This window comes from Oreochromis niloticus, linkage group LG23 (genome assembly GCF_001858045.2).
Source record: "Oreochromis niloticus isolate F11D_XX linkage group LG23, O_niloticus_UMD_NMBU, whole genome shotgun sequence".
Taxonomy (NCBI): Eukaryota; Metazoa; Chordata; class Actinopteri; order Cichliformes; family Cichlidae; genus Oreochromis; species Oreochromis niloticus.
In genome coordinates, this window is record NC_031986.2 from 43,343,628 (window position 1) to 43,360,832 (window position 17,205).

The window sequence follows — 17,205 nt, forward strand, 5'->3', positions numbered from 1 at the left end:
AAATATAAAATGACATTAAAATCATTAAATTACACTGCAGAATTTTCTTCCCTTATCTGCTTAGGCAGCTATAAATGAACTTTAGAATTGTTATAAATTGGATAACAAGTCAGAACTATTCATTTATTTATTTATTTTTTTAAATATAAGTTGTGGAAGATCTAAATCATTTATAGTTGCAATATAACGCCTTTTGATGGTTATTTAAAACTGTCATTTTCCAAAAGCAACCTAAGAAGGTCACAAGTACATGTTTCTAGGCCTTAAAGGAGCAAAAGTCAAAAACTCTCTAGGAATGAGTTTGGGGGGGTAAATGGTAAAAAGCATAACCTTCCTTTCTGAATTCCTTGCTGAAAAATGGCAATATTTCAGTAAAACCGCTCAGGGTGCTTGGGCAATAGGCAAGAACTCGGTCACTGTTGCAAGTTTAATTCCAAGCTAACATTACATTTCATGAGCAGTCAGTTAAAATTCATCCAATATTAAAACATTCTCCAGGCATTCATTCAGTGTGCATGAAGCTGCTATTTGGATTTGATGCATAACTTCAAGTCATTCTCTTAGCTTTAAGGTTGTGAGCTATCACTTTAAAGGTATTCTTGACTGTAAAATATGTATTAAACATTGTGACATTAATGATTTCAAGCCATGAAATTGCTACTACAGTGCGAGAGCTGCACCCTTATCTAATGGTCCATCGTAGGTTTCATGCGTAGCCTGATTGATTGTGGCTGGGCCGAGTGAGATCAGAAAACCACAAAGAGTCAGATCTCTTGGATGAGATGGATGCAGACCTTGGATATGATCCGCTTTGCCTTTGGAATGCTTTTATTGCCCTGAAACTGGTGAGAAGTGCTGGAGATGAAGCAGTGGTCAGGGTTAAGAAGATGAATTAGTGGAAAGTCTGAGTTCTCTAAGTGATGTTCTCAAGGATGTAAAAAATGAGCTCCATCACTATGGGCTCGCCGTCCCTCTTGCGCCCCCTGCTGTGGATGACGGGAATCAGCACGCTATTCAGCGCATTGAGGTACTGAGCTGGGAGAGGCTGCCCATTGCTCCCTGCCACAAATCCAGCCTGAAATAACAAATAAGCCACTTATTAGGTTTTTTTTGTTTTCGTTTTTGTTTTTTGTTTTTTAAAGCCACAATGGTTTTCTAAACTTTGTTCAAAGGTTTCTTTACTAATGAAATGCAATTCTAGGCTAGGTGTTCCTTTTTTTTTTTCCACAAGAGAACGACGTGTTGCTGTAGTCAGAGTTCATATTCTGAAGTAACACAAGCGGTTTTATTTCACAACAAAGCTTGTGTTACTTGCAGAAGTGGGTGTAGCACATTAAGTAACACATTAATTCACAGATTATCTGAGATAATCTGTCTATAGGCCACAGTCTGCATACACGTACAGCCTATGATATGCAAGCTTGGGTAAATCCGTCTTAATCACCACATACTGTATGCGATCTGGTTCAGTCATTGCTGTTCATGTTCTTATGAATGGAAGGTTTTGCTACTATAAATCGCTGGCCTGCTCCAATACACATTCAATTTAGCTAAAAACATTTTTGCATTAGTGTCTTTTTTTTCTTATTTTTCTGTCACTTAAATTTTTTTTTTAATTTGTCTCGACCAGTGAACCAATTTTAAATAGTTAAAAATGCACTCTGCTCTCCATTTAAATTACTAGTGCAGTGCTAGATTTTTACCATAAAGAACCCTGACTATTTTTTATATTTTATTTTTGATTATTGTTGATGTAACCACCTTACATGGCTCAGGTCTGATGCTAACAAGGCCAGTTTAACTAGATAAATTGGCAGAAATAGGTTACACATTAGTTAGTTAAACATCTCTCTGGCTACAAGAAGCCAAATTCTTTCCAGACCTCTTGGGAGTCAAAAGTGACACGCAGTCCCAGTTTGGCCATGCCGTCCTCTTTCAGCAGTTTAAGGTGTGGACACAGTGCCAAGCAAAATGCCCGGGCGATTCTCTCCGTTAGCCGGTTGTGTTCAGCAGAGTCAGTCACTGCTCCTTTGGGATTATCACCTGTCTGCAGGAAAAACACCTGCACAAAATATACATGCAAATGTAAAGAGGGGTGGCTGTACACATGGACATGCTGACATTTTTAGCAGATCATTATATATACTTCTGTCCAGCGGATGATCTTTCCATTTTCTTTGTATTCTGACTTCTGGAACATCTTGGTACTGCTGATAGACTCCATTGATTTCCCATCGATGGGGCTGATGATGCTGGAGAACACAAACATTGATAGGTGGTTACATGTACATACAGTTTAAAACAGACTGAAAAGGATGTGTATAGATTTAAACACCAGCCCTCCTGTTTACACAGGACTCTTACACGCTTTTTTGCAGCTCTTTGTTCCAAATTCTATTCAACTAATGGCCCACCGTTAGTTTTTCACAGCTACCTTTTAAATGGGTGTTATATTGTTCTACTGGACTGAGCACAAAAGCCTTCCTGCACTTCAAACAGTTGGACACACTCACCCCTTATTCACAGTGCATTTCTCCTCCACCCACTGTACACAAACAAGCTCCTGGCTCTCTGATTGGTCCAGCCGTCCACAGGTGACGGTGTGGTCTTTCATCTCCCGTAGTGATCGACGGAGCTCCGCCATGGTTTCCACGGTGATCTGCACCATTAGCCCATCTGTGAAGAGGGGACAGCGATACAGGAGAAACACACACAAACACACACCAATGGGGAGACGCACGCCTAGACAAACAGTCTTTTAAAATGTACACAGACACACACATACAAAGATCAACAAATTCTGAATAAGCCAGTTTAAGCAGGGACGCTCTACTTAAAATGTAAATGATGAATATCCTCAGAGGTGAGGAAAAAGTAATGGTTAACCTGGCTTCTCTGGTCAGAGGATATCCTACCTTCTACAATGCTGGATTTGGCCAGGTATCCTGCTGATGCTTTCAGTGCACTACTGAATATAATAAAGCATGATCCAGTAACTAGGAGGGAAGGGAGGAAGGAATGTCATTTTAATCAGTCTTTACAGTGACAAGGCAAAAACTACAAGTGCATGCACTGCCACCTACAGTCACATAACTGAAACTGGCTGCGATTAACAACTCGAACCACTGTTGTTCTTTCATTTTCTAATTTTCTCCTACTTTTGCTCCGCTGCACTTAAGTTCAAACTCAGTGTTGTTTTAGATGCAGTTCCATGAGCTACATATGTTTAGATGCACTGTAATAATATTCAGTGGGTTTGCACAATGTTTTTGTTGTGCAGAATCCATTCAGTTTGTGCAGCAATTTGACTTGAATGCCTTCTAAATTTGAAATGTGTTAAATCTATTCTTTGCTTTCAGCGTTCTCTGGAGTATATTCAGCTAAAGATTTACTGTTAGCGATTAGATTTCATTGATCATTTATCGATCATGTTTAGCTGTTTCAAGCTTATGCATATCTTTTAGCTGATTTATTAGATCCTCATCGTTTAACAAAACTGGAGAAGTATTAGCCTTTCTTAGCTGCTGTTTTAGCCTCATTTGTTCAGCTTAAATAAAGTAATTTCAGATTTTCATATTAGCTGAGCAAAACTTTCCATGTGTCCCTTCCTACCCCAACAGTAACCCCTGGGGGTTCTTGTATCCCTTGCTGGGAACAACCTGAGTCCTGTGTTGTTACCTTTACGTGGTTGATTGTGGATGCTGATGGCTTGGGTCTGATACTGGCCATCATCTGCTTGGACACAGATGAGGTGGGAGTCTGCAGTCTCATTGAAGCATGCCCCTATTGCCAGCACATGCTCATTGGACTTATTCACAGCCTTCATTAGCTAACATGGGAGATAACACGGGTAAGAGATGGAGAAAGAATCTATATGTAAGAGCGTTAACTCTGTGAGGCTTAGTGTTACCTCATTATACCCAGTGGTCGGTATTTTTATGCAAGTCCTATGAGCTTCTAAGTCCACAGTGAGCCCCGATACCATTGGTAGGCTGTAACGGTAATTCCTAAAGTCCTGAAACACAGCAGAATGGTAAAAAGACCCAGTGCCTGTTACACCATGTTTAATAAAAGTTGTGACACCAAACTTCCACTGCTGACAGGAAGGGTGGTTTTGCAACGACACAAAAAAAATGTTACAAAATGCCATACTCACCACTAACAGTCGCATTATTGTGTGACCTATATCACCAAACAAGGGCTTCCTAAAGCGTACACTGTACAGAGGGCATGGGTAAACTGGAACAAGAGACAGAAAGTGGGTAACTGGGGAAGAAACACTGTAACTCAGAGAGCTTACATAGTTGCCTGGCTTACATCTGTACTCAGCCCCCAGTCGCAGCATGAGGCGTAAGGGAAAGGCTTTGGCCCAGGCCACCTCTGCTCTGTGGACCAGCAGGCCAAAGAGGTAGGGCTGGTTTGGCAGAGGTAGACCTTGAAGGGACTGGAGAGTGGAGCGAACGTACAGGAAGCCTGCGTGATCCTGACTGCCAAAGAAGCTGCTGCCAAACAGGGAGAGTGACAGGTGTTTCACAACCTTCCCTACAGAAACATAAAGATAATGAAACGTGTGTAATTATAAGAGGGAAAAATACTACAGTCATTAAGTAGAGACTGATAATATTCTGTACATGGGCTTGTAATGTCTCTGACCTGTGAAGGTGTCTCGGTACAGCTGAATGAAGTGCCTAAAAATGTCTTTGGGGAAGCTTTTTTCTTCAGGTAGGCACTGCAGCAGCACCACCAGCTCCACCTGCCCTACAGCATGCATTCCCTTTGTTGTCACACACCAGCACTTCCTGTTAACGTCTATCAGGCAAATCAAGCACAAGCTGGCAGTCACATATGGACATTTTAAACAACAAATGCAAGATGTAAGAGGTAGAAATATATACTCAGAAATTATATTTAAAATCTAAAAAAATGATCAAAATATTTTCTGCATAGTGATGTCATTCTTATCACTGCTCAATTTTAAATGTGTACATTAAGTTCTGTATGCAGTTCATAATGCACAGTAAAAGATACATACAGTTGACCAACTTCACCATAGCGAGCAGGTTAGCATTGAGAACAAACACCAGAGGCCTGGGTCTGCCGCTCTCCAACTCCTGAATAAGGAGCATCTCGGAGGGCTGCTCCTCCACAGTGTAGTCTGGGGGGGTAGATTAGAACATCTTTTAACGTTTTTTTTCTAATCTACTCTTACTCACCACAAAAAACAGCCCAGTGTTAGATTAAAGATTAATATTAGAGTGTGGCTCTAAATAAGATGACAAGTAGCAGGTAGCTGTTATTAATAACAGATCAGTTTTATTAATGCCTTGGGACTGCCCTGTTTAACCAGGCATTACAGTGTCCACGTAATAAATTAAAGTAGCAGCACTCGAGTGTAGTAAGTCAGAACACCCAACACATAAATATGGACCACACATGTGGAAGGATTGCCGGGTTCTCTTAAACAATGCAATCACAAAGAACAGCAAAGAAGTATCGGAGCATGTGCACAAGCTAGAGCAGCTGAGTGAGCATGAAAAAAATATTTGGAATTATTTACAGCAAAGTAGTAAAATGTGGCTCAAGTTGTTGGTAACATAAAGGCATATACAGATTCATCATGCATATTTGGCATTGTGAAATTATGAACTGGCTCTTTAGATTAATGGGTGGAAATCATGCAGATATGTAATACTTGCTGTAGTTGTCCCTTCTGGTTAGTGCTTAAACCAAAACAAAGGTGCTAATTTCTGGTCAGTGGTTCCCAAACAAGTGGGACTGGCTCCACTTGTTTGGGATAAGAGTTATAAAAGGGGAGGGGCAGTGAACTAAATTTTAATTACAACATTTGTCCTGAAAGCAATCCATGGACAGGTTTGTGAAAGGTATTGTTGGTTAATGCTTAAATAAGGTTGAAAATAAAACTACACTAACCATCCAAATATCAAAGCCTAGAAAAACATGTCGAGGCAAATCTTGGCTTCACCATAGTGGGCTATGAAGAGACATCACTGTGTTTTTCTTGTCAGTAAATAGCAGCTTCTGACAGCATGTAGCGGAACAAGATGGACACTTTACAGAGTCACTTGTTCCTCATTTCCTTTTTTGCACGCTGAAGTTGTTTTTCTGTATTAACTACGAGGAATGTTATGGGCAAAGGAGGGTTAGCAGAAAAAAAATTGAGGAACCACTAATTTATTCAGTGTGAATCTGTAATTGCTGCTTTCACTTTACTCCATCTGCTCTTCATCGCTAAACTATTAACTGCTTAAAATCAGAGACCATTTTTTTCCCTTTGCCATGGGCTGCCGAATTTGCATAGAACTCCTATTTCTTTGTGACCCGCCATCAATATTTGCACCGTGCACTATGCAAGACATGAAAGCATTAACAAAAGGGGGGAATTAAATGAAAAACAAGAAGTATCTGGATCTGAGGAGGAAACACAATAAGTTTACCTTTCACTTTTAAACTCTAAATTCGAGCTAGCCCTACCTCCTTTGACTCCTGTGGAGGTGAGTATGGGTGGCAAGCCATCCAAGGGAATGAGGTTAGCAGAGCTGCTCACTAAAGCTGTGGTTCCCCAGCCGTAGGGACCACAGGCCTCCTGGAGTTGGGGGGGGGCAGAGGAGTGAGACTACATACATCACTCATTTTCCTCTAAATCACAGAACAACAACAACATTTTCCCTGTAGTCGAGTTTTAGTGGCACATTTTGGGTGAACGTACACCAATCATTGTTCCATGTGGCCTCAAAGTTCTCCTGATCTGGGGTGAACCCACAGGACTTTTAACAGGCCCGCCCAGCACTCGACTCATCAGCGGTGAGAACGCGGGCCCCCTGATGGGTGTGGTCGGGGCAGACTCTGAATGCTTATTGATGAGGATTTCGTCTGCAAACCACACCTTTCTTTTTCCTTTTGGAGACATCCCTGAAGAGAAGATACAAGAATGATTTCTGCATGATTTGAAAAATACAACTACAGCAATACCTAAAAAACAAATTTAAAAAAATTGTGCTCACTTTTAATGAGTGCTGAATGACAGGAGATGCATACTCGTCCCTCCTTCCCATCCAGGTGTGTAAGTTTGAACTTCAAACTGGAGCAAAGTGCACAAAAAACCTGACGACACATGCACACACACCACACATGGACAGAGACACACACATACACTTCACTTATAAACTATCAAGTTGCTAATTTTATTTCAATTCAGATTTAATTACACAGAAAATGAACTTTTAAATCCTTTTTTACCTTCCCACAGGCACGGCAGTGGTGCCTCCTCTTGGTGAATGTAAACTTGATACCACACTTCATGCAGACCTGCGCTTCGGCATCGGGGACCCACACAGGGGCCACCTCACCAAGGACAGTGACTCGATCCTTGGACAGAATGCCAACAGGACTTGTCTCAGACATGTTATCGATATCCACAGGAGAAGCAGCGCACTCACCCATCGCTTCCTCCCCGCAGCCTGCACCAGCCTTATTGGTGTTTGTCTGATCTCCTCGAGATGGTCCCTCCAAGCTGCAAGAATCATCCTGCTGCTCCAGCCCACTTTCCTCCCGCTCCTTCTCCTCAATCACCGAGTCTTCCTTTGATGGGAGAACCGGGGACTTCTGGTTCTTCTCTTCCTCCTCCTCTGCCCACGCAGCCTCTGCTGGGCTCAACACTAGAGGGCCGGGGGACTCCTTTTCACCCCATGTGGAGATGGAAGTCACAGTGCAGCTGCCATTCTCCACTTGGGAAGCAGATTCAGTGGGATGTTCAATAGGTTTCTGCTCACATGGTCCAGATTTGCTTCTGAGCGTTGCATCCGACGTGGCTTTAGATGGAGATTGCTGTCTGATTTCTCTACAGTCCAGTGCAGGTTTTGACACATCTCCATCTTTGAGCACCAGCAGACAGGGTCTGTTCAGCCAGTGGTGCTTGGTGTCCTGAAGAGACGCACTGTCCCCTTCATCTGTTTCGATGATAATGACATCACCAGCAAGAAGAGAAAGTCAACATCTCCATCTCTCTATCTGTCAAACATACACACACTAGCATATACAATGATGCATCCCCTGCCTGCTCATTAAGGTGAAAAAGCTGTTCACATGAAGTGTCTATTAAATAGACATCTTATAGATTTCAGTCCTCATTAAAGGCAGCATTACTGTGGTTGCCCTTGAGAGGTGTATCTGATGATCAAAATAGCCAGTGGTAGTTGTACAAGAGATTAATGATACCACATAGCAGCTGGTTCCCTAGAGAACAAAAAGTTGAGCAGTAATTTTGTGTTTAAACGTGTCTGTTCAGCACCTCACACGTGCTTATGTGGTAAAGATGCCCAGATATGACTGATGTAACTGATCAAAACCTTTGCTGCTTCCTTATATTGAGCCATATTGTTACACACACACAAATACACACACAGAGGCGGATGTTAAATATGTGTAATGAACAAATAAAAGATGTTTCAAATGAGAGTACTGTGTTTATTGCATGTTTCAGAATAAATATATGCAAGTAAGCCGCTTGATTCTGCAATCACTCCATTCAACGTGTCTGCATTGGACTCTACATTGAGAATACCTCCCGTAATTACAGCCAATTACTGATTCAGTGCCCTTCCCAGCACATTAGCAGCCGGCAGCGCAAAGGGAGTTAATGTATGCACAACTGATGTTTCATTGAGCTACCAGCGTTTCCTGAATGATAGGCCGGTTTAAGGGGATAAGGCTCTTATAGGTTTAAATGCAGATCGTCATGTATTTGAGTATTCGATTGAAAGTCTAGTCAAAACCTTGGGTACTACTGATTAATTGTACACATTAAACTGCACTGCAGCTCATTTACAACAGAAACCCATCCTTAAAAAAACATGAAGAAAAAATAAAAAGCTGGTGGCGTCATTTCTACCGTAGGCAATAAAGTGAAGACTTCCCGAAACAGCGGCGTGCCTGCCTGCACCGATCCGGCTCACTGAGCGCTCACTTCCCGGGACAGTGACGCATTGAACACACGTGCAAATGTTTAATGTGCTCGCAGGCACAGAGGCCGGAGGCAATGCGACATTCACCCCGCACCCCGGTACACCAGAGCAGCCGGGACACTTTACTGAGGTGACGCTGACTGAGGCTCCAGTGGAGTATGTATGTAAGCAGCCCGTGTTCACGCGAAAGTGCGCAACACGCACACATACGCGCACGCGCTTTCAGATGATGCGGTCTATGCGCGCAGCCAAGTGTTATATCAGCGTTTTTTTTTTCAGTGGCACACACACACACACACACGCAAGCGCGCGCACAAGCAATGAATGGGAGTAAAGGCATTCCCACCCCGGCATTTTCAGAGCAATCAAACGTCTTACCCTCAGTTATTGCTCCCAAAAGGCTTTCATTCTCATCGTCCCGCGCTGTGAAGAACTTCAGCATTTTATCCTGTTACATCTGAGCGCAGAGGAAAATGGATTCAAGCAGCAGTGCCTTGCTCACAAGCGAAAGATGGGATGATTTCGCCTCTCTCTTACCCCCCTTCTGTGTGATCTCCCTCCTCCCCTATGCCTCTCTGCAGCTCTTTGAAGAAACTCAAGAGGTGTGCAGAAATGTCCCTCCCCAGTTTGCTGTCCACACAGCCCGCAGGACGGTGTATAAGCCAAGACAGCAGAGCTAAGGTGCCAAATATAAAAATCAAGCCTTATGCACGACCTGTCATGCTGTAGGAAACTGACAAGGCTTCTTTTCACATGAATCTGCACAAAATTCTTTGATTTATTGATAAAAACATTCAGAACATTCGGTCAATGATCACAGCATCATTTAAAAAAAATGTTAAACGTCTTTATTTTGTTTAATAAACAAAACACACAAAAAATCTCTTAAGACTGGCTTTAAAGACCACATTAATCTGATAGTGACTGACAGTGTGGAAGGGATTCACCGTTTACCAGATGAGCGTTGGGTTCTTGTTCTTCTCTCTCTCTCTCTCTTTCTAAATACACAACCTAGTAGTGCTAGTGTGTGACTCAGACATCTGTAGGTCATTGGAACACGTAAAAGTCTGTGGGATATATTTGGAGATAGTGTCTGATATTCCCTGATAACTAGACTCAAAAAGACAGATGGAGGCTTCACTTCAGTCCAGTGAATTTTTCTGTCAGTTTGCCTCGTTCTTTGATGCTTCATCAAAGTTCTCCACGAGATCTACAGAACAGCAAAAGCACAGCATTAAATAGTTAAACTAGAGGAAAAATCTAAAGTCTAAAGTCACATACGTGAGTTCAACTGTATTAACTTTTAAGGGCTGCAGAAAAATATTCAAAAGAGCAAATTGACTTAAATTAAAAGAGCAATCTTCTATACTACAATGAAAATTTGTTTTACAGTTTGTGTAATTTAGCACTTTAACACAGTGTAGCTGTGTTCTAAGTTTTTATTCTGACCATTCTTCTTTTTATACATGTGACACTGCATACCTGGCACATCATCATCCTCTTCCTCAATGTCCTCTGGCTTTGGAGCCTTGCTTTCAAGAGCTAAGACGAAATGCACAAAAAACACATTTTAGCTGGAAAGTGATAGAAAGTTGCCTCGAATAATGACTTTTAACCCATGACGAAGCATATCTGTATAAGAGTGTTCTCTTCCAGTATGACAGTACTCCATTCACAAACCATGAGCGATGGATCATAGGCAGTGGCCTTTGGCATCACCCTGTTAGCATTCTCCACAATAAGGGAATAGCTTTCAGAACAATGAGGCCCATCCCTCTAACAGAGTCCCAGAGACTTGAAGAATCAATGAAAGGAGCACTGAAGCTGCACTGGTGGCATGTGGACACACTGCTTGTCTCTGTATTTGGCAAACAGAGCTGAGAGGTTTTGTTGAGCTGAGAGTTTTCTATCATATATGCTGGTATTGATCTCTATGATATAACAGTATTGGCTCATATCACTTGAAATCGAGACTTATTGGACCAGGCAACATTTCTTCCAGTCGTTTATTGCCTTAGCTTGTTTGAATTGTAGTCTCAGTTTCCTGCTGTTCGCTGACAGGTTGCTGGTTCTGAGATGTTTTTTTTGCAAAACTTGATTCTAACATGTTACTGTTGCCTTTCTATTGGCTTGAAGCAGTCTGGCTGGTCTCCTCTGATCTCTGGCATTAACAAGGCATTTTCATCCCGAGAACTACCACTCACTGGATATATTCTCTTTTTCAGACCACTCTCTGTAAACCCTTAGAGGTTACCTTCTTGTGCGGGAAAATCCCTGTAGATCGGCAGCCTCTGAAATATTCAGACGAACGTTTTCATGGCACCACAAACCATGCCATGTTCAAAATCACTTTTACCTTTCTTCTCCACTCTGATGCTTGATTCTGTGCTAAATGCACTGACTTGCTCTCAAGTGATTGGCTGCTTAGATATGTTTGTTAAAGACTAGATGAACATATGTACCTAATAAAGTGGCCAGTATATGTTTATACCATCTTGGCTCATCTGCAAAATCTAATCTTTAAAAGATTTGCTTCACTGTGCAAAGTAAATATTAAGTATAAAGTGGAATTTGCATATTTAACTGTGTTGTAGCTCTTCTTTGAAATTGACAACATTTACATTTTCCTGTCAATCTATTATCAATAACCCAAAATATGAGACGTGCCTAGAACTTGACTGGGGTTCAAATGGAGCAAACTGAGCTGACGGGGCATGCAGCAGCTTAGAAAGGCAGAAACCTGCATATACACTGAATGTTAAGACAAAAAAAAAGAAGAAGAAGCCACCACAAGGTCACACGGCTCTCAATCGACCTCTGTGATGTTAATGTGGCTTTAACCATTCCAAGAAGCACTTGATCACCTGAACCGTTCCTAGAATCAGGCGTCTACCAGGAAGAACTTGATAAACTGCACATTTCCAGGTGGACAAAGATTGTAGAGCCTTACCCAAGAAAGCCGGAAGCTGTAAATGCTTTTGAAAGAGGGTGTGAATATATTTCACATGAGCTGCTGCAAGAATTTCTTCCTCATGAATCAAAGTATATTCAACCTGTGGTGTCAACTACAAATTATCCTCCCAAAAAGGAAGCGAGTGAAAATGAATCCCAACTAAGAGGAAAAATTCGAGTCATCTACTTAACAGGTAAACTTACCTTTGTGTCCCTTACCTCTTTTATTCTTTTTGGTACAAACAAGTTAAGCTGATACCAAAAATGAACATAAAGTCAATGAAATAATAAAAATCAAAGCCCTGAAGGGCGACCCACCTTGCCGAGGGAACTGTTCTGCGAGCTTGCGCAGGCTGCTGAGGCTGTCTGCTCCAAGCTGACTGAGGATGGCGGGCAGCATCTCTGTCATCTGTTTGGTCTCAGCGTGGCCGGTGATCGCAAAGGTGTTGGCGGATAGAGAGGCCTGAACTTTGGGGTTGTTAAAGTGAATCACAGTCCCGTCATCCTTGATCATGTTCACCTGAAGAGAAAAGATCACCCAAGTTCTCTCAAGTCACTCATGTCCATGCACGTTACTGATGCGTTTGAAAAACTAAACAGCGGTCTGCTCTACACGACCGCACATTCACCTATGTCAGTTTACCTCCTCAATTCCAGCAATATTGTTGACAGCAAACTTCTTTAGTGAACTCTGAAGCTTTTTGTCATCAGCTGTTGCAGTTCTGTGAACCACCTTCTTCTTCCTGCGTGCAGTGCCCTGAGAACATAAAATATACAATCAGATCAACACTTTTCTAAGTCATAGGCTGTGAAAGAAGAAAGGAGAAAAATACAGCGACAGAAAATGTTTGGCTAGTTACAAAATATTGTGTTTAAATCCTCTGTCCAGTTTTGATTGCTTACTATTTATTGTTGGACAACACAAAATTACCCTTTCACTAATAATTTTAGTCATCATTTAACTTTTTACAGAGTGAAACAATGTCTTCAGCCAGTCACCCTGAAGCCAAAAGTAAACTATTGTGCAACTAGAGAGATCAGAGTCTGTTGCATAAAAATACCATCGTGAGTTAATCAGTTATAAAAAGACTTTAACTTTAATCACTAGGAAGTGTGTTGGCTGATCTTTTTTCTCAGTTTGCATATGTGTGTGCGTGCGTGCGTGTGTGTGTGTGTGTGTGTGTGTGTGTGTGTGTGTGTGTGTGTGTGTGTGTGTGTGTGTGTGTGTGTGTGAGAGAGAGAAAGAGAGAGGAGGGGGATAAAGAAGGTATATACAGCATCAACTCAAATGTTTTATCATCTCAAAACAAAACATGTCAACACCAATAACAGCAGACAACTTTGAAACTGGTTTTCAATTCACACCCCTAATAAGGGCAGCAGGGTGCCATTCATTATAATATAAACAGTTAAAGATTAGAAGAAATAATGGGTTAGAGAATAAATCAAATACTGAATCCAAATCATGCCATTAGACACAAAACAAATAATGGATTGCGGCTCATGAGTCGGCCGTTCGTCTTGTAATCGGAAGGTTGCCGGTTCGAGCCCCGGCTTCGACAGTCTCGGTCGTTGTGTTCTTGGGCAAGACACTTCACCCGCTGCCTACTGGTGGTGGTCAGAGGGCCCGGTGGCGCCAGTGTCCGGCAGCCTCGCCTCTGTCAGTGCGCCCCAGGGCAGCTGTGGCTACAATGTAGCTGCCATCACCAGTGTGTGAATGAGTGGTTGTGTAAAGCGCTTTGGGGTCCATAGGGACTAAGTAAAGCACTATACAAATACAGGCCATTTACCATTTGTCGAATGACAGAATTTTATGAATTATTACGAATTAATCATTCGAGGATTAAAAGTAAAGCCTAATCGATATAAGAGTGATACTAGTGGTCATTTAAAAATCTAATATTCTATTATATCAGCTGATATTTTTTTCTTTCAGACACAAAAATACCAGTAGTGGCCAGTGGTACCCCTCAACCTCCTAGTAGAGACACCTGTCAATTTATCAATTTTAAAGTCCGACCTTAACCTTGAGGTCGACGTCACCGATATTCAAACTCGTCCAAGTTTTTTAGTAGGTACACATGGTATCAATTTAAGTCCTACGTTGCTTCGTTCTCAAGTTCACAAACTTGAGAACTTGGTGACAACAATACCACACATAAGCCGTAAAATGGACTTCCCTAACATGTGCCCTCATATGACAGCAGGGGTTTTCTCTGTTTCCTGTCTATTACTGTACGGTCTGTACAATATAAAGCGCCTTGATTCAACTGTTGTTATGATCTGGTGCTATATTAATAATGAATTTGAATTGAATCAAATTTAATTGAACTCTGGTGGTCAAACTGTGGAACGTCAAAACTCATAGCATGGTTAAAAAGTATTTCTCTATGGAAGCTTCCTGACTGCCTGAGCTAAGTTAACATTCAGTTAGTTATTATATCAGAAGTTTGAGTTAGTAGCTCAAAATTTTGAGTTAATAATAAAAAAATGTGTTTTCCCTTTTTCAGTGATGAAAAAAAGCTTCCAAATTTCTTCCATCTCTTCTTTACTCTTTTAATATCAGCTGATAATATCAGACAATGATTTCAATTCTATTGATCAGTTCAGGTTCATATATATATAGTCCCAATTCACAACAACAGTTTTGTCGAGATACTTTATTCTGTAAAGTGTCTGGAGGCAGAACTGGAGAAAACCCCAACAATCAAGTGACTCCCTTTGAGCGAGCACTTAATGACAGTGAGAAGGAAAACCTCCCTTTAATTAGGAAGAGACCTCCAGCAGGTCCAGTCTCAGAGAGGGCCAGCCATCTGCCACAAGCAATAGGGAGGGTGAGAGGAAAGAGAAGAGAACAGAAAAGGAGAGCACAGGGGGACAGGACAGAACCCAGACTGAGGGAGAGAAGATACAAATCTAATGACACGTTGCAGTGGTGTATAAACACAAAGAGATGAAGCACTCAGTGCATCACATGCAGTTCTGCAGCAGTCTGACCTATAGCAGCATTACTAAAGGATGGTTTACTGTCTCCTGAGCCATCCCTAACTAAGTTTTATCAAAAAGGAGAGTGTTGAGTCTAACCTTAAAGGCAGAGAGAGTCTGTCTATGAATCCAAACTGGGAGCTGGAAGGAGATCTGCCTCCCATTCTACTTTCAGAAAGTCCAGGAACCGCAACTAAGCCTGCAGTCTGAGAGCCAAATGCTCAGTTGGGATAATATGATACTATGAGGTCTTTAAGAGATGATGGGCCAGACCATTAAAAACTTTGCATGTGAGGAGAATGAGGCAACTTTTCTAAAAGGATTGATATGATCTAGCTTTTTATTGTTTAAAATGAGGAAAAACTTTAATAAAATACACAAATAAATAAAATATCATATCAGAAATTTAAGACACCACTCAATGGGCACCTTAATGAAAACTTGATTCCTTTTTTTCTTTTGTTTTTAATCAGCCAATTTGATTGTGCAATCAGTGCTTCTTTTCTGCAGGCAACACAATTAAATGAAGAAGTTAAAAAAAGGGCAGTAACTGGTAATTATAACAACGAACTGCAGAACTACAATAACCACCCTGCTTATTGTGTCCTAGGTGATGCTGTACCAGCTCAACAATCAAAATCCCTTCATTTTTACAACTTACCTTTCCTCCTATCCGCACCTGGGCTTGAAGTTTTGCCAGTTTTTCCTGATTCATGTTCTCAACTATAGGAGGAAAAAAAAAATAAAGGCAAAAACACATTTATTTTTAAAACAACAGGAGTATTTGCATGCTGCTGCAACATTAGCTGGAGCAACAACATGAGCAAAATTACAAAAATACGGAAAAATATCATCATTATTATTATTATTATCATAAAAACAAGGCGAGACAATAGAGATGTTAAAGAGAGAGGAAAGCTAGATGTAGCAGATACAACTGTAACTGGAGCTGACATTAACTTGACAGCAGACGTGTGTGTGTGTGTGTGTGTGTGTGCGCCTCAGACAGCTGCAGAGATGAAAACACAACACTCGGCCCAGCACAGTGAACACACACCGTATCGCTGCTCCGCTCGCGCCGGCAGTTGCGCTCCGTCCGCAAACCAACAACCGCACGGACCGCAAAAACCGCACCTCTCTCACAAAAGCCAACATCTACGGGAACGAGCCTGCTCCAATAAGCACAGAGGCATGCGACACCGAAAGATGGAGGTGATGAGGAAGAGATGACGTCATACATCATATGGCCGATCTCCCCCCACCGTCCCACCCCTTCTTCGTCTCCGACGAGCGGGAGGGATTTGGTGTCGTGCTGCCACCTATGGGATGCTGTTTAAAACTACACTAATACTGTAAAGTGACACTGTCAGCGGATTGGACCACAGTGTGGGAAACTGAACCCACTCTGGTTTTTACCCGTGTACATATCCCCTTATAGTCAATATTACAGAACAAAAAAAACGTATGCCGAGTGTGGGAACAATGTGTGGCCGTTAGTATGTGTGTGGGACTTTTCACTGAAAGCCTGATCAATCTAACTTTTAAAAACTCACTCAGTCACAAACTGCACAGTTGCAGGGTTGTCATTGCAAATGCAATTTTCCCAGTGAACAGTGCTACGTTAAGCATGGATGGAAGCAAAAGTCTGTTTTTTATGGCCTTCTGTAACAGGCTTATCAGAATCAGAATACTTTATTGATCCCTAGGGGAAATTATTTTGGTTACAGTGCTCCAGTATTTATTCATGTATCCCGTTTTCACCTGCTGTTCTGTCTCACTTGTGAGTTTGTCTATAGACTAACTGAGCTCATTTTGAACCACAGGTTTAGTGAGAGACTTAAACATGTTTAGGTGGGTGCTGTTGTGGTGCACTGGTTCCTGGTTTAAACCCCAACTGGGGCCTTTCTGTCTGGAGTTTTCATGTTCTCACTCACGGGTTTCCTCCAAGCACCCTGTCTTCCATCCACTGTCCTAAATCATGCAAACATGCATGTTAATGTTAATTCAAACCTTAATGTAGAGAATAAGCTATGTAATGTTAGTCCATTTCCAGTTCTGCTTTTGAAAACGATTGTTAATCAAACAATGTGTGCCAATATGTGAAGTTCTGCATAAAGTGACACCTAGTCACCCAATCACACACAGAGCTTGGAGTGGAAAGTAGACTTCTACAGTGCTTAAAGCAATGTTATATGACTACAGTTCAGGACACTCAAAGTAAAGATTTTATCTCATACTTCTGTTTTGTCAACAGATGGGATGTAATAACTAACTAAATAATAACATG

At 41.6% G+C, this 17,205-nt stretch overlaps 2 protein-coding genes across 7 annotated transcripts; both read right to left on the reverse strand.

Annotated features, from left to right (window-relative positions):
* Nucleotides 1–387: 387 nt before the first annotated feature.
* On the reverse strand, nt 388–9,614 carry zfyve9b (zinc finger, FYVE domain containing 9b). 6 transcript variants are annotated; one of them, XM_005479108.4, is made up of 16 exons: nt 9,360–9,609; nt 7,258–7,967; nt 7,023–7,122; nt 6,728–6,930; nt 6,493–6,604; nt 5,033–5,155; nt 4,654–4,809; nt 4,318–4,542; nt 4,157–4,239; nt 3,911–4,015; nt 3,679–3,829; nt 2,916–2,996; nt 2,514–2,676; nt 2,147–2,252; nt 1,883–2,062; nt 388–1,075 (listed from the first exon to the last, which is right to left on the reverse strand). In XM_005479108.4, the coding sequence occupies exons 1-16, from the start codon at nt 9,421–9,423 to the stop codon at nt 914–916; spliced, it is 2,724 nt and encodes a 907-aa protein (XP_005479165.1). In that variant the 5' UTR covers nt 9,424–9,609; the 3' UTR covers nt 388–913. The 6 variants fall into 6 exon arrangements, 5 of the variants coding, with proteins under 5 accessions (XP_005479165.1, XP_019207238.1, XP_019207239.1 ...); XM_019351693.2 differs by having other exon boundaries at nt 3,911–4,239; nt 9,360–9,610; XM_019351694.2 differs by having other exon boundaries at nt 4,157–4,542; nt 9,360–9,610.
* A 196-nt stretch (nt 9,615–9,810) lies between these two features.
* btf3l4 (basic transcription factor 3-like 4) lies at nt 9,811–16,166 on the reverse strand. The gene is made up of 6 exons (XM_003439811.5): nt 15,976–16,166; nt 15,580–15,641; nt 12,577–12,690; nt 12,252–12,453; nt 10,464–10,523; nt 9,811–10,191 (listed from the first exon to the last, which is right to left on the reverse strand). The coding sequence occupies exons 2-6, from the start codon at nt 15,631–15,633 to the stop codon at nt 10,145–10,147; spliced, it is 477 nt and encodes a 158-aa protein (XP_003439859.1). The 5' UTR covers nt 15,634–15,641; nt 15,976–16,166; the 3' UTR covers nt 9,811–10,144.
* Between the last annotated feature and the right edge of the window lie 1,039 nt (nt 16,167–17,205).

Bases quoted from the DNA above. Each gene is read 5' to 3' on its own strand.
- zfyve9b (XM_019351692.2), bottom strand. From the start codon at position 9,423: ATGCTGAAGTTCTTCACAGCGCGGGACGATGAGAATGAAAGCCTTTTG. The intron at 7,968-9,359 runs GTAAGACGTTTG...TCATCGAAACAG, and splicing joins TTTGGGAGCAATAACTGAGG to ATGAAGGGGACAGTGCGTCT. The intron at 2,253-2,513 runs GTGAGTGTGTCC...TGTGTTCTCCAG, and splicing joins AAATGCACTGTGAATAAGGG to CATCATCAGCCCCATCGATG.
- btf3l4 (XM_003439811.5), bottom strand. From the start codon at position 15,633: ATGAATCAGGAAAAACTGGCAAAACTTCAAGCCCAGGTGCGGATAGGA. The intron at 12,691-15,579 runs GTAAGTTGTAAA...TTATGTTCTCAG, and splicing joins AGGTGCGGATAGGAGGAAAG to GGCACTGCACGCAGGAAGAA. The intron at 12,454-12,576 runs GTAAACTGACAT...TTTTCTCTTCAG, and splicing joins ATATTGCTGGAATTGAGGAG to GTGAACATGATCAAGGATGA.